General features: G+C 45.0%; 1 protein-coding gene across 5 annotated transcripts in view; it reads right to left on the bottom strand.

The window, feature by feature from the left end:
* LOC146855745 (NACHT, LRR and PYD domains-containing protein 5-like) overlaps positions 1 to 16,109 on the bottom strand; it is a 561,293-nt gene that overhangs the window by 329,185 nt on the left and 215,999 nt on the right. For 4 of the 5 annotated variants that reach the window (XM_085653658.1, XM_085653661.1, XM_085653659.1 and 1 more), the window contains 2 exons: positions 13,318 to 13,341; positions 7,972 to 7,995 (listed from right to left, as the gene is read on the bottom strand). In XM_085653658.1, the coding sequence (XP_085509784.1) occupies positions 7,972 to 7,995; positions 13,318 to 13,341 (48 nt within the window). The remainder of the gene's footprint in view (positions 1 to 7,971; positions 7,996 to 13,317; positions 13,342 to 16,109) is intronic. The other variant, XM_085653660.1, reaches the window with a different exon arrangement.

Genomic DNA, 16,109 nt, shown 5'->3' with positions numbered 1-16,109 from the left:
ATGATGGGGGGTAGGGATTTTACTGTGTTGTCATGGAATGTTAACGGCCTGGGGGACAGGATTAAGCGTGGTGTGGTCCTGCAGTACCTGAAACGTATGTCACCAGATGTTATCTTCCTGCAGGAGACACACCTTATCGGTAACTCCTTTCATGCCATGAATCGGCGGGGCTATCGTTTGGTGGCCCACTCGGGCTTCACCTCGGGCTCGCGGGGGGTGGGTATCATGATCAAGAACTCGCTCCCGTTGGAGATTGATGAGGTGCGCCATGATGAGAGGGGACGCTACACTGTTCTGGTGGGTAGAATGGAGGGTAGAGTGTTTGTTTTTATATCAGTGTACGTCCCGCCTGGGTTACAATCTACTACATTTGCGGACCTGGGGCGCCTCCTCCTGGACCTTCCGGGTGGCCTGCTGGTGGTTGGGGGGGACTTCAATGCGGTAGCTTCTGGGTCTATGGATCGTCATCCCCCCAGGGACCTCCCCCGGGCACAGGCGTGGCTGTCCGGCCTTTTAGATACATTGGGCCTGGTGGATTGCTGGCGACTAAAGCATCCCGCACAGCGGCAATACACCTTCCACTCGGGTGCCCATGGTAGCCTCTCGCGGCTTGATTACATCCTTGTCCCGGCGGCCTATGCTGGGAGGGTGGGAGAGGTGTGCCATCTGGCGCGGGGTATTTCAGATCACTCCCCATTACTGTTACACTTCGATGTCTTCCCGAGGGGGGAGGGCAGGGTGGCTCCAATCAATGCTTGGTACTTGCGCGACCCCACTATTCGTGCCGACTTGATCAAATCCTTACAGCGATATTTTGATGAGAATGTGGGGTCTGTCCCTTCGGCCATCTCCCTGTGGGAGGCTTTTAAGGTAGTTCTCAGAGGGGAGGCCCTCTCCTTTATCTCCCATGCCCGGAGGCGCGAGCGGGAGGAAGTAACCCGGGTGGAGGCCGAAATTGCGGAACTAGAGGGTGACCTGGGGAGCGGGGTAACGGATGCCAAGTTGCATGTTCTGCACCTCAAGCAGGCGGCCTATGGGGCCCTCGTCACGGAGGCGGCCAGGGGCCTCAGTAGAGAGCAACAGGGGCGATTGTATGATGTGGGTGATAAGGCTGGTAAATTGATTGCGTGGCTGGACAAGAGGGAGAGAGCGAGTCGTGTGGTGCCTTTGATTGAGGGGATGGATGGTGTGCGTGTCACCGAGCCGGAAGCCATTGTCTCCTGCTTCGCGGATTACTTCCGCGAGGTGTACTCCCCGGTTTCTCCCTGCTCGGAGGAAGATTCCCATGCCCTGCTTCGGGACATCGCACTGCCCTCCCTTACGGTGGAGGACAGGGATTTGCTGGACGCTCCTCCCACCTCGGACGAAATTGCCCTGGCTATTCGCTCGGTCGCATCCGGCAAGGCCATGGGCCCCAATGGTATCCCCATCGAGCTTTACAAGCTGCGACCGGATGTACTGGCGCCCCACCTGCGCGCGATGTTCCTGGCGGCCCACTCGCAGGGTTCCCTCCCGCCGGACCAGCGTCTGGCCACAATCGTGGTGATCCACAAGGAGGGGAGACCCCGTGAGCGGGTTACATCCTATAGGCCTATCTCGCTCTTGAACGCGGAGCCCAAAATCCTCGCCAAGGTGCTGGCCAACCGGCTGGTCGGCGTGGTGGGCGATTTGGTCCACCAAGACCAATCTGGCTTTATACCCCATCGCAACACGGCTCTTAATCTGCGACGCTTGCACGGAGTGCTCGCGCGTGTCCCGTTTGTGCGGGAGCCGGCCATCTTGGCGTCCTTAGACGCCACCATGGCGTTTGACACGCTTGAATGGCCATACATCTGGGCGATGCTGGCGAAATTTGGATTTGGACCGGGATTCATTAGCTGGGTCAAATTGTTGTATTCGGGCCCATTGGCGCAGGTGGTGGTGAATGGGCGAGTCTCGGCCCCATTCGCGCTGGGGCGGGGCACGCGTCAGGGTTGCCCCTTGTCGCCGCTCCTGTTTGCACTGGCCTTGGAGCCCTTGGCGGAGTGGCTGAGGTGGCACCCCTCTATCCGTGGTCTCCGCTGGACCCCCGAGCATGAGGACCGCGTGTCCCTCTACGCTGATGATATCCTATTGTATCTCGCCTCCCCGCGTAACTCGCTGATTGTCCTGGTTGATGTTTTGCGCTCCTTCGGTCGTAACTCAGGCCTTGTCATCAACTGGGCGAAATCCTGCGTATATGTGCTTTCCGGGGAGGCTCCGGCCCTACCACGGGACTGCCCGATCCAGATTGCCTCCCAGGGGTTCCGGTACCTGGGTATATATATTACTCTAGACCCGGAGGCCCGCTACGAGCGGAACTTGCTACCCCCCCTCCAGCGCTTGAAGGAGGACGTTGCGCGTTGGCGGCGTCTTCCGCTTTCGCCGCTTGGCCGAGCGGCCTTGTTTAAGATGATGTCCTTGCCGCGCTTTCTGTACGCGCTCCAGAACACTATGGACTTGGTTCCGGCGCGCTACTTCCGTGAGGTGGAGAGCCTGCAGCGGCGCCTGTTCTGGGACGGGAGGCCGCGTATTGCCCTGGCTAAATTGACACTCCCGTGGTACGATGGGGGGATTGCCCTCTCGGACATTAAACGGTATTACTGGGCCTCCCAGCTAGCTGCAATTAATCATGGCCTTTACGGGCCCGCCTTGAACCCGGCATTTGAAATGGACAAGATGCTCCTGCCCGGTGGCGATTACAATCGAGCGCTCTATTCTGGCGCGCCCGACTCCCGTCTGACGGGACCGACGCGTGTCATGGTGCGTGTCTGGCACGCGGCTAATGCAGCTATGGGGTGGAAGGACCGTTTGACCCGGGCGTCACCGCTATATGCGTCTGAGAGGTTGGGCTCCCTGTGGACATCGAAGGGCTTCGAGAAGTGGGACACGATCGGAATCAGCACAGTGGGAGACCTCTGGACGAGGGGGGGATTCAAAACTTTTGAGACGCTGCAGACGGAGTTTCAGCTGCAAGGCAGTGAGTACTTTCGGTACTTACAAGTCCGCCACGCGCTGGGCTCCGTCTTCCCGGATGTCGCGTCCATTCCGGAGTCTTCCCCCCTGGAGGACAGAGTGCTGGATGGCCATGTCCCAGACAGCACGATCTAACTTATATATAAAAAACTGATCAACGACAGATCGTGCCTGCTGACTAGTCTCCGCGAGGCCTGGGTTGCCGACGGGCTGGAACTGGATGACGAGGACTGGATTTCCGCGGTGGCCTCTCCGAAGGAGGTGGCCATCCCGGCTCGCCTTCGCTTCGTCCAGCTTAAGATCCTCCACCGGGTTTACGTGACGGGGCCAAGGCTTCTACGTATGGGCTTTGCTGGTGACGGATTGTGTAAGCGTGGCTGTGGTGCCTTGGCAACTTTCATGCATATTCTGTGGGAGTGCCCAAAGGTGGAGCGATTCTGGCGTGATGTGCATGAGGTCCTGCGTGTGGTGACGCGTGTCGCGCTGTTGCCTGAAGCGAGGAGATGCTTGCTGAATGTGTGGGAACCAAATGACTATTCGGTCCCGCAGACGCGGTGGGTGACTCTGGGATACATGATAGCTAAGCGTGACATTGCTCAATTGTGGGGATCCCAGAGGCCCCCGGCGGTGTTGGCCTGGAAAGAACATATGGATTGGTGTATGTTTCGTGAAAAAGTAGTGTATGTGGCGAGGGGTAAGCCTGGGGCGTGGGTGAAAATCTGGGGCCCCTGGAACGCCTATCGCGGGGGTATTTGTGAGCCGCCACTGCTACCGGCTGCCTCACCAGCTCCGTCCCCCTAGCCGACCCCCTCCCTCAGCCGTGGGCATGTGGTTCCCCAGTCCCTGATCTCTTCCCATTCCCCTCTTCAGAGTTTGGCTGCTGGTCGGAGTCCCCCACTTAAGGAGCACGTGCCGTCACTTCGAATGGCGGGTTGCCTTGCGGGTGTGGTTTTTTGTGTTGTTCTGTTTTGAAAAAAGGAAACCGTATTGTGGGCTTGGAGTTATGTGGCCTGCGCTATTGATATCTCCTGATTTACCAATCTGCACCGCCAAGAGACTCTTACTGTAGGTATGTCATATGCTTCTGCCACTCTAGCGGCCGGCCGGATGGTTGTAGGCCCATACTTGTAACCTTTTTAAAATGCAATAAACGGTTTAAAAAAAAAAAAAAAAAAAAAAAAAAGATTGATAAGATCTTTAAATTAAACTATGAGCCCATAATCTGTCATTTTAAAATTGTGGTTTTGGAACAAGCTACCTATAAGTATTACAGTTTGCTGCAATGTCATTAAAATTAATGTTCTTCCAAAATGTTTGTATCTTTTTTGGGCTATACCGTAAGGGTCCCGAATACATTTTTTAAGGAGCTAAAAGGGGCTATAAGCAGTTTTATCTGGGGCTACAGGTGGGCCAGGTGCTCTATAAGCTTACTAAAATTATCGTAGAGGCACGGGGGCTAGCAGTGTTTCTAGGAGTGTTTCATGACTCTCTCTGTAAAGTGTGGCACAAGTCCGGTTTATTGAGATTTGGGCTTTTCATTTTGAATGGTTTTCACACTTTTATTGACTTACAAACTAAGTTTGACTTCCCTCGTCATCACTTTTTAAAATATTTACAGCTGAGGAATTATTTTCACACTAAAGGCAAGGTGTCAATCGATCTGGAACGCTCCGTTATTTTGTCAAACATCCTTAAAACAAAACAGATATTGTCCGTTAATATGACTTATCAAGGGTTTTGTGCGCATAGGAGCGATCACAGCCTTCGCCTGGCAGCTGAATGGAGCAAAGTGCTCTCTCAGAAGGTGTTACTTTCTGAACTATATCGAGCCCTAGAGACGATTGAGGGCGCTGTGCATTCTATTAAGTTAAAATTGCAGCAATGTAAGACCGTATGCATTTTATATTACACACCAGAAAAACTCAGTAGGTGAGGTGCGAATATTTGTCCAGATAAAAATAGCTATCCCAAGTGTAGATGTCAAGCAGCAAATATTCTCAAAATGCTATATGCATGCCTCGCCCTTGAGATGTTCTGAGAAAAGGTGTTATAATTGGCTCCTGCAAGGTTAGGATATGAACGCCCGTTTACTCCTATGGAAATAATGCTGGGATACAGAATAGAGTTTGATATTGGGTTAAGACAGCTTCTGTCTATACTTCTCAGCCAGACTCTGCATTGCTAGATCCCGGGTTTCAGCAGTTCCCCTGATGGCTATCAAGTGTTGGGCAACCACCCGGCAAATACACGATATGGAACAGGCTCTGGCTAGAGCAAGAAGTTCTCGGTCGCTCAGGAGGTTTGATAGAACATGGACATGGTTCATCTGGGATCTGAGGATTGAGAGTTATCAATGATCATGATTTTGCGCAGATTAAATGTACTTAATTTTCTTTTGATGTTGCTTTGTTTCAGTTTCCCCCTCATGCACTGTAATTATGAGTCTGTCATTGATTGATTTCTTGTTTTTTTTCTCCTTTACCAGCTCACTTGCTGTTTTTTTTCTGTTGGTTATAATAATGTTTGCTTATAAATAATTGTGTGCCCTTTGACTTGCCAATAGGGTGTGTGAACTGATTCATTCTGGCTTAATTTAATTAAAAAAATATCATTTTTAAATTTATTTTTAAAAAGAGAGAAAAATGGCCCAATCTTATAATGTTGGGGCCTACTGTGAGGTACGTTTGAGGGATCAAGTCATGTTAGGTTGCTGTGGGGAGAAAGCTAAAGACACTTTATGGTAAAAGGATAATCCATCACATCGAAAGTCCTTGTCATTGCTAAGTCATGTGAGCAGAGTAAAGCTTGCGTTGAGGAGATAAAAAAAGGACACCTGCCTTAACCACAAAATCTCAAGTGAAGGTGTAGAACAAAAATAAAGATCAAGTTAAAGATATCAAAGGTTTTGATGGGTGTGTTTTAGGTGTAGATCACAGGGGCGTATGTACGATAATGATAGTGTCGGATCGATAGCTACTTGTAAAATTTGTTACACGAAGGGTCATTTCGCCAAGTATTGCAGGTCAGGTGTGGCATGCAAGAAAGTCAGTGAAGTATTTTGAGGTGATGAGGAGGACAATGAAGAAATTGCTGTGCAAATTTGTGGCTATGTGAAAGATGGGCATGTCAAAAAGGTGCTGACTGATGATGCACCAATTAAATTGTTATTTGACTAAGGTGACAAAATCACTTTGATTCTCAGAGAGGTTTTTGAAATTCAGCTGAAGGGAAAGGTGTCTTTGTTTAAACCCAATATTCACCCCTTAGGATATGGAGGGGAACAAATTAAGTTAATTGGTTATTTTAATGCTGTATTTTCTTTAAAGACAGATTAACCCCAAGAAGAATCAATGTCTCAGTGAAAGGGGACTCTCTGATTTGTCAGTTCTATCAGAGAGATTTGCAGGTATATCCTGATCCCAGCAAGCATTCACTGTCAGGTTAAGAGAAAAGAATGTGGTGGTGGTGGTGGCTCAGATAGAAGAGAGATCTGAATATGAACAGGAGTACAGTGAAGTGTTTAAGGATGTCTTAAAGAGTATGTGCAAAAGATTAAACTCAAAAGGGATTCCACGCCTCATGTCAGTAAAGTTAGGAATATCCTCATTATGGTGAGAGGGGCCACGTTGGAAGACCTCAAGAAGTTGAAGGCCAATGGGATAATTGAGAGTTATAGGCTACAGAATGGTTAGCTCATGTTGTGATGGCACATAAGTCTAGTGGTGATACCAGGTTGTGTGTGGATTTGTGTGAATTTAACAAGTGTGTGGTAGTGGATTGCTACCCCATTCCAACATTACAGCAATGTGGTCCTTGATAAAGGGTGCACAGTATTTTTGACACTGGACTTAAACTCTGCATGTCGTCAGGTGCGGTTGCGTCAGGATTTCCAAGACCTAACAGCTTTCATCACTCCTTTTGGCACGCACAAGTTTTTAAGGATGCCTTTTGGGCTCATTTCAGCAACTGCTGTTTTTATAATGGTTATGAGGAGTGTTCTTGGGAATGCAGATGTTGCGAAAATCTAAAAGATGAGGTACTCATTTTTGGAAAAAATGTTTGTGAACACAATCAAAGAGTTCTAGAGGTGTTAAAGAAACTGGAAGAGTGTGGTCTTACGTTAAGAGCTAGATATTGTAAATTTAGTCTCACTCTGTCAGGAGTGGTCAGGCGAGAGTCCTAAAATTCCCAAAAGATCACCAGGCTAGTTGCAAGAGTTACTGTCCCATCTATTCTAGACTCTGCAGAGCCATTTCTTTGACTCTAGTCTTCCTTTGGCTGCAATTTCTATTAAACTCGCAGTCGCGGAATTCCAAGATGGCCACCCGATACCAATGTTTTGATTGCAGGTCTAGTGTTTCTGCACGAGAGCGGCCGCAGCTGTGCTAGCGCTCACTCTCGATATTTGCTGTGCACTTCAACTGACTAAACTCGAGGAGAGGCAGCTTTCTCTGTGAGCTCTGTCTTTTCCCTCGATAATACCAGATTCTTGAAGAAGGAGTTTCCTGAACTTGTGAGCTGAGTGTCATTTGGAGAATCAATGCGGACATTTGGTGAGAGAGTCTTGTTTTCCAAAATATTTCTTGAAGGATTGGGTACAAAGCATTACCAGCTCCTGCCTTTTGGTTCTGAATCGATTTTGGGTCAGCAGAGGATGAACTGAAAATATTGTTAGACTTGAAGCATTTAGACGCAAGTAGAAGACGTAGTTTAAAGCTACAAGTCAAGTATCACTCAGCGCATTTAGTGAGAACTAGTAGAGACATTATAAAGATTTACATAAGAGATATGTGTGGTGACACAAAGTAGCAGATATCTCAGTACTGAGAACAGACATAACATTATGAGTACTTTTACTGGAATTACCCAATTTCATATTGAACCGTGTAAAAGACATTCATTCTCCAAGGATAAGTCAAGTGGATATAATTATATATATATATATATATATATATATATATATATAATTGTACTTACCAACTGTAGCGTCCCTATATTTTGCTGAAAGACAAGAAGAAGAAAATATATCAGAACTAATTTCATCTACGTGCAGTCAGCAATAATAAATATTGAAACGTATTATTAAGGACTTAAAGAGAACGGTAACAGGTGTAAAACAGGTAGTTATAATAATACTGGGAAGATAAGAGATTAGAGCAGTTACAGAAGTTACATGTGATTTTTGTTTCAGGTGTCTACAAGATACACACGCCTTACTAGAACAGAATAGTGACAGATCAAGAGACATAGATCAACACTAAACATAAGAGAGCAGCAAACCACTGTGGAATGACAGGTAACTTAGAGGAAGTAGTGGTAGAGTACTGTTTTAGTGGTCACATGGTGTTATATGTTTCAGGAGTCAACAAAAAGAATTGCTTGAGTCCAGTCCAGAAGAAGAGAAGCAGTGGCAGTCTCTTTCACTTCCCAATATCCTTTCCCCCTTGCTGCTGCTAGTGAGCATAGAAGTTCGATGTAGCGGTGTTGGGGATTGAGGAAAATTGCATCTGCTCCCGTGGAAACTGCAGTTCAGGTGATGGTACTTGACAGATTGAAGTGCCTCTACCCAAACTTCCACCCGAGCAGGATGGCAGAGGGAATAGATGTTAAGGCCTTAGCATCAGTGTTAGATGGAATACAGAAGCAATTGAGTGATACTATGGCAGAGAATAAGTCTCTTAGGGAAGAGGCGAGAAAGTCTAGTCAAGAGTCCCACTATTTGCGTCAAAGATTTGAAGAATTTTCTGTATTATCGCACCCTCTGTCCAAAGAAAATAAGTCTCAGTCTTTCTCTCCAGCGCCTTCTGCTACTGAGTTGACTACCCAGGTTATTCATGCAATCTCTCCCACGATACCCCTAGCAGCACCTGAAAGATTTAGTGGGGACCCACATAAAAGCCCAAATTTGTTTTACTCAGTGTTCTCTACACTTTTTGTGTAGATCCATTATATTCAAAGAAGATCAATCTAAGGTGGCCTTCATATTGTCCTACCTGAGCGGAGATGCGGTGGCCTGGTCTATGCCTTTGGTAAACAACAACGATCCCATCCTATATGATTTCGATGAATTCAAAAAATAATTTTAACGCATCTTTGACAGACGATCTATCTCTCAAACTATAGATAACAAACTTTTAGACTTGAAGCAGGGTAATCGAGATTTGGTAGCGTACTTGGCCCAATTTATTAAATTGATTGTAGAGACTAATTGGCCAGAAGCCAAGAGAGCTGCCATCTTCTATAGAGGACTAAAAGATGAGTTAAAGGATGGGTTGGCACAAATTCCAAAGCGGCCTACTGAAGACTCTGAATAAATTGATCTAGTCTTGCAGATTGACCAAAGCCAATGCGAGAGAAGGAATGAAAGACGCAAGGATGTGAGATATATTTCACCACGATTCGACAGAATGAAGTCTGAAAATACTAAACCTAAAGAGATTTCAGGCGACGAAGAACCAATACAAATTGGGTCAGTTCAGGGACCTTTGTCTAAGGAAGAAAGAGAGAAGAGACGAGTTGGCAAACTTTGCATGTATTGTGGTAACTCCGGGCATTTCGTCAAAGATTGCCCTAAGATGCCCAAAAATAATACTTGGGTAAAAGACAGGCTCCATCAGTAGTAGGAGTTGCTCTGGTGGAAGCTATTGATAAGTCAACTTCCGATTCTCAATTCATCGCCAACACTGCAATCTTCTGCTCCGCACCTAATTATTTCTGTTCGGATAAAATTTGGTCATTCAGAAGTAAATAAGATATCGGTCATGATTGATTCACGGGCTACCGGTAATTTCTATGATATCAGGTTTGCCCAGTCGTTGAAGATCCAATTTCTCAAGAAGGATAGACCTGAAGCTGTCTGTGCTGTTGATGGTACCAATCTTTCCTCGGGCGCCATTGTGCATGACACCGAAGAAATTTCCATGAGAGGGCCTGGTGACCATCTAAGCATATTGAAATTCAGTCTAATTGATGCAGCTCAGTTTCAACCCATGTTGGGGTTACCTTGGCTTACAGAACATAATCCAAGGATTGACTGGGCCAAGAGGTCAATCTAAATGGATTCAGATTATTGTAAGAAACATTGTCATGGTAGAAGCTTGGAGAACCATATGACATCACTATCTATGAGTTTGACCAGTCAGACTCAGTCAATCTGTGCTTTGGAAGTTCAAGAAATTCTGCAAGAATACCAAGACTTGGCCCCAGTTTTCGATGAACAGGAAGCAAATAAACTACCTCCGCATCGGGAGTATGATTGCAGAATCGAGTTGGAGTCAGGAGCTTTGTTGCCCTGCAGTAGGATCTATGCACTGTCTGAAGCAGAAAATCAACATCTTAAGGAGTATGTGGATCAATATCTGGCCAACGGATTTATCTGTCCGTCCCTGTCTCATCTCCACTCTTCTTTATTCCTAAGAAGGACGGCAAACTTAGGACGTGTATAGATTATCAAGCTTTAAATCTTGTCACTAAGAAGAACCGATACCCATTGCCCCTAATTTCTGAACTTCTGGATCAGGTGAAAGAGGCAAGAGTGTATACAAGATTGGATTTAAGAGGGGCCTACCATTTAGTGCGCATGGCGGAAGGTGATGAATGGAAGACAGCATTCCGAACCCAGCTGGGTTTGTTTGAGTACCAAGTTATGCCTTTCAGCCTGTGCAACGCTCCAGCGGCTTTCCAACACTTTGTCAATGATGTGTTGAGGGAGTTTCTGGATCGTTTCGCAGTCGTGTACATTGATGATATTCTCATCTTTTCGGCTAACATGAAGGAAAATATTCAGCATGTACGTGCTATCTTGAGCAGATTGTTGGAAAATCAACTCTTTGTCAAGTTGGAGAAATGTGTGTTCCATGCCACCCAAGTGGAGTTCTTGGGTTTCGTATTGTCGCCAGAAGATGTTTCCATGGATGAGGCCTATGTAAAGGCAATTAAGGACTGGCCTTCCCCACAAAATGTAAAAGAGGTGCAGAGCTTCATTGGCTTTGCCAACTGTTACAGGCGCTTTGCTCCCAAATTCTCTGAAAAGTTTTGACCACTTACTCGTTTATTGAAGAAAGAGACCAAATTTGAATGGAATGCAGAAATTGAGGAAGCTTTTGTGGGACTCAAGAAGATCTTTATCACTGCCCCTGTACTTCAGCATCCAAATCCTGAAGAGCCCTTCTATGTAGAAGCTGATGCATCTAATTTGGCTATAGGAGGAATACTGTCACAAAGACACAAAAGCACCGGTCAACTTCATCCAGTAGCTTATAGATAACGAAAATTAACTGCAGCAGACATTAATTATTCCATTGCAGATAAGGAGTTGCTTGCAGTAAAGGACGCATTCCAAGAGTGGTGACACTATCTGTTAGGGGCAAAGCATGAAGTGACTGTCTTTACCGATCATCGGAATCTTCAATTTTTAAAATAAACTCAAACACTCACCCCTAGACAGTTGAGATGGTCCCCGTTTTTTGCAGATTACAATTTTGTGGTGACTTACAAGCCTGGTTCTGCAAATGGAAAGGCTGATGCCTTGTCTCGTCTTGACACCGGAGAAGATGAAAGGAAGACAGAGAAAGGGCTGATTATTCCTCAGGAGATCTCTTTCCAAGGAAGAATTGAGTTTGTGGGTTAAAGAAGGAACTGGAAGAAAGATCAAGGATGGAGAGCCATATTACCATGGGAATCTTTTTGTTCCTAATGATGAGCTCCGTACGGAGGTGATTCAACACTTTCATGATGAATTGCTGGCAGGTCACAAAGGAGTTAAGAAGACGCTGTAGTTAATTCAACAAGACTTTTGGTGGCCCGCCATGGAAGCTTAGGTGAGACAATATGTGGCATCCTGTGAACAGTGCATTAAAGGGAAATATTCGAGGTCAGCTCCACAAGAGTTGTTGCAACCTTTGCCCCCAGCTCCTTATCCGTGGCATACTATTTCCATGGACTTCATTGTAGATCTACCCTCTAGTCAGGGTTACTCCACAATTTGGGTGGTGGTAGATCATTTCACTAAGATGGGTCATTTTGTCCCCTTGAAATCAATTCCTAATGCGACTCAATTATCCACCTTGTTCACGTTGCATGTAGTCAGGGCCCATGGTATTCCAAAGGTGGTCATTTCTGACCAGGGTCCTCAGTTTGTATCTCATTTTTGGGTCCTTTTCAGGTAGAGAGAATGGTGAATCCCGTAAGTGTTAAGATTCGTCTTCCAACTAAGCTAAGAATACATCCGGTCTTTCACTTTTCCGTGCTGAAAAGGAATCCCCCTAAATTGAGAACTAGAGGTCCACCAGCTTCGGTTCAAGTTCAGTCTGAAGAGGAGTTTGAGGTTAAAAGAATTCTAGATTCCAAGATTAAAAGAGGAGAGTTGTATTATCTGGTGGATTGGAAAGGTTATGGCCCAGAGGAGAGAACCTGGGAACCTAGGATCAATCTGCATGCTCCCAAATCGGTTAGAGAGTTTCATAGGTCTCATCCTAATAAGCCAAAGGAGGGTGAGAAGGGGGCCTTGGTGGGAGGTACTGTCAGGAGTGATCAGGCGAAATTCTTAAAATTTCCAAAAGATCGCGAGGCTAGTTGCAAGAGTCCCTGTCTCATCTATTTCTAGACTCCGCAGAGCCATTTCCTTGACTCTAGTCTCGCTTTGGCTGCAATTTCTGTTAAACTCGCGGTCGTGGAATTCCAAGATGGCCACCCGATACCGATGTTTTGATTGCAGGTCTAGTGTTTCTGCACGAGAGCGGCCGCAGCTGTGCTAGCGCTCGCTCTCGATATTTGCTGTGCAGTTCAACTGACTAAACTCGAGGGGAGGCAGCTTTCTCTGTGAGCTCTGTCTTTTCCCTCGATAATACCAGATTCTTGAAGAAGGAGGTTCCTGAACTTGTGAGCTGAGTGTCATTTGGAGAATCATTGCAGACATTTGCTTAGAGAGTATCGTTTTCCAAAATATTTCTTGAAGGATTGGGTACGAAGCATTACCCGCTCATGCCTTTTGGTTCTGAAACGTTTTTGGGTCAGCAGAGGATGAACTGAAAACAGTGTTAGACTTGAAGCATTTAGACGCAAGTAGAAGATATAGTTTGAAGCTACAAGTCAAGTAGAACTCAGCGCATTTAGTGAGAACTAATAGAGACTTTATAAAGATTTACAGAAGAGATATGTGTGGTGACACAAAGTAGCAGATATCTCAGTACTGAGGACAGACATAACATTACGAGTACTTTTACTGGAATTACACAATTTCATAATGAACCGTGGAAAAGACATTCATTCTCCAAGGATAAGTCAAGTAGATATAATTATATATATATATATAATTTTACTTACCAACTGTAGCGTACCTATATTTTGCTGAAAGACAAGAAGAAGAAAATAATAAAGGAACTAATTTCATCTACGTGCAGTCAGCAATAATAATTATTGAAACATATTATTAAGGACTTAAGAAAGAGAACAGTAACAGGTGTAAAACAGGTCATTAGAATAATACAGGGAAGATAAGAGATTAGAGAAGTTACATGTGATTTTTGTTTCAGGAGTCTACAAGATACACACACCTTACCAAAACAGAATAGTGACAGATAAAGACATATAGATCAACACTAAACATAATAGAGCAGCAAACCACTGTGGAATGACAGGTAACTTAGAGGACGTAGTTTAACGGAGGGTGGTAGAGTACTGTTTTAGTGGTTACATGGTGTTTGTTTCAGGAGTCAACAAGAAGAATTGCTTGAGTCCAGTCCAGAAGAAGTGAAGCAGTGGCAGTCTCTCTTTCTCTTCCCAATCCCCTTGTTGCTGCTAGTGAGCATAGACGTTCGCTGTAGCGGTGTTGGGGATTGAGGAAAATTGCATCTGCTCCCGTGGAAACTGGAGTTCAGGTGTTGGTACTTGACACACTCAAATAGAGTATCTTAGCCACAAGATTTTGTCTTGTGGTATTGAACCTAAAGCCAGTTTGGTGAGTGCTATCTGTGGAATGTCCAGTCCCAGTTCTAAAGAAGTAGCATTTTTTTTAGGGATGTGTGAATACTATAGCAAGTTTATTCCCAACTTTATAGCTAAGGCACATAAGATGATCTTCCTGAGAAAGGGTGTGTACTTCAGTGGAATGCTTCATATGAGGAGAAATGTAATGTGCTAAATTATTGGATTAGCAGTGTCCAATGTCTCCCGAGATTTCAACCTGGTGACTCCACTGTCATAATAAGAGATGCCAGATCGAAGGGATTGAGTGCGGTTCTATTGCAGTCTGTTTTTGGTGTTGAACGCACCATCATGGAATGCTTTGAAGAATTTTCTTAGCAGTGTGCATTATCTCCAGACCTTTCAACCTGGTGACTCCATTGTCATGATAACAGATGCCAGCATGAAGGGATTGGGTGTATTTCTATTGCAGTGTGCTGTGGTGTTGAACGCACCATTTTTCTCATTTCTAGGAGCCTAAAGAGATCTGAGGCCAATTATTATAGTTCTAGAAAAAGAGGTGTTAGCTCTACATTGGGCTGTAAGAAAACAAATGGAATTTATTCGGGGAAGCAAATTTGAGGTGAAGACAAATCATAAACCTCTTAAAGGTTAAAAAGGCTTTCATGAAGAAGGGAATTTATGCCACCTCTGATCATATCAGAAAATGGGTTGTAGTACTTCAAGATTACGGCTTTGATGAGTGTAGTGTTCCTGAAGCACAAAATTGTCTAGCTGACTATGTGTCTAGACTCTGTGGGAAAGAACAGCCTGATGATGAGAATGATTATATGTACAAGGAAGATTTGATGCTTACATCATCAGGGAATACATTATACAAGAGGATGAGTGAGTGGCAGAGGTGAATAAGGACTCTGTTCTTCAAGAGGTAATAGGTTGTTTAAAAATGGTTGGTACAATGACAGGAAAGTGAGATGTTAGAGAGATTTTTGGCATGTTAAAGATGAGATGTTGCATAGGAGTGGTTTGTTAACAAGAGTTGCAACGCTTGTTCCTCATGAGAGGCTGAGGAAAATTCTTATAGACTTTGAGCATGAGAGTCATCCAGGAACCATGAACACCAAAGAAAGACTCAAGAGGATTATATTGGTGGCCTGGTCTGGGCATCCAGGTAGAGAGATTGGTGAGGAACTGTGTGGCATGTACCAAAAGTGACAAGATACCTAAGGCAATGGTTATTAGGAGTTTACCTAAAGCGCCTTCGCAAGATATATTTTTAGATATTGTAGGTCCGATTAAGATCACAAGTGTGGATAAGTATATCATAGTTGTTGCTGATATGTTTCACCTTGGCTAGAATATACTATTTCCCATACTATAGAGTCTAACGATGTTATTGAGCTTTTGGACGAGGTTTTTGGAGGAGTAGGTTTTCATGAAACTATGTTGACTGACAATGATGTCTAACTGGTCTAGAAAGAGAAAGATATTTCATTCTGGAAGAGAAATAAAACACAAGAGGTCCTTTCTTTACCATCCAGAGACTAATGGAATGCTTCAAAGGCTCAATAAAGAAAACCATTCAGAGGTTGTTGGCCAACATTAGTGCTTGAAAACTGAAGTAGAAAAGATCAGGATGTGTAGGCTGACTCCACAATCAACCACTGGGGCCACCCTATTTGTAATTTTTAAAAGAAGAGCGGTGAACTCTTTAGTGTGTCTGGTTTGGGTGGATAACAAATGTTTGGGCTCTCAGGATCTTAAGAGGTACAATACTCTTGTGAAAAAGGAAGACTGGAGGATGGGGAAGCAAATAGAGTTGAATAGAGTGGTAAATTTGAGAAATGAAACCAAAGGCCTTACGGAGAAGTGTGGTGATGAGGTGAAAGTCAAACTATCTGTCTTTGGTCATACTTTGTCTAACTATTCTTCTCCTATAAATGTCAGTAAAGTGTTTCACAATGCAGTAAAAACTGAAGATCACAGAATATGGACTTTAACTTGGATTGTCAAATTATATGGCAATGTTGTTGAAAATCATTGATCTGTCAGGCAGAAAAGTTGCCCAATCAAACAAAAATGTGTTTGGAGAAAATTATCCTAATACTACCTAGAAGAAAAGTATGAGGTGTGTCAGAAAACCCAAACATCTTTCAGACTTTGTGTAATACTTTCATATACCATAACATCCT

Source organism: Triturus cristatus, chromosome 4_1 (genome assembly GCF_964204655.1).
Source record: "Triturus cristatus chromosome 4_1, aTriCri1.1, whole genome shotgun sequence".
Classification (NCBI taxonomy): domain Eukaryota; kingdom Metazoa; phylum Chordata; class Amphibia; order Caudata; family Salamandridae; genus Triturus; species Triturus cristatus.
The sequence above is the reverse complement of the archived record's forward strand: the minus strand, read 5'-3'. Positions and strand labels throughout refer to the sequence as shown.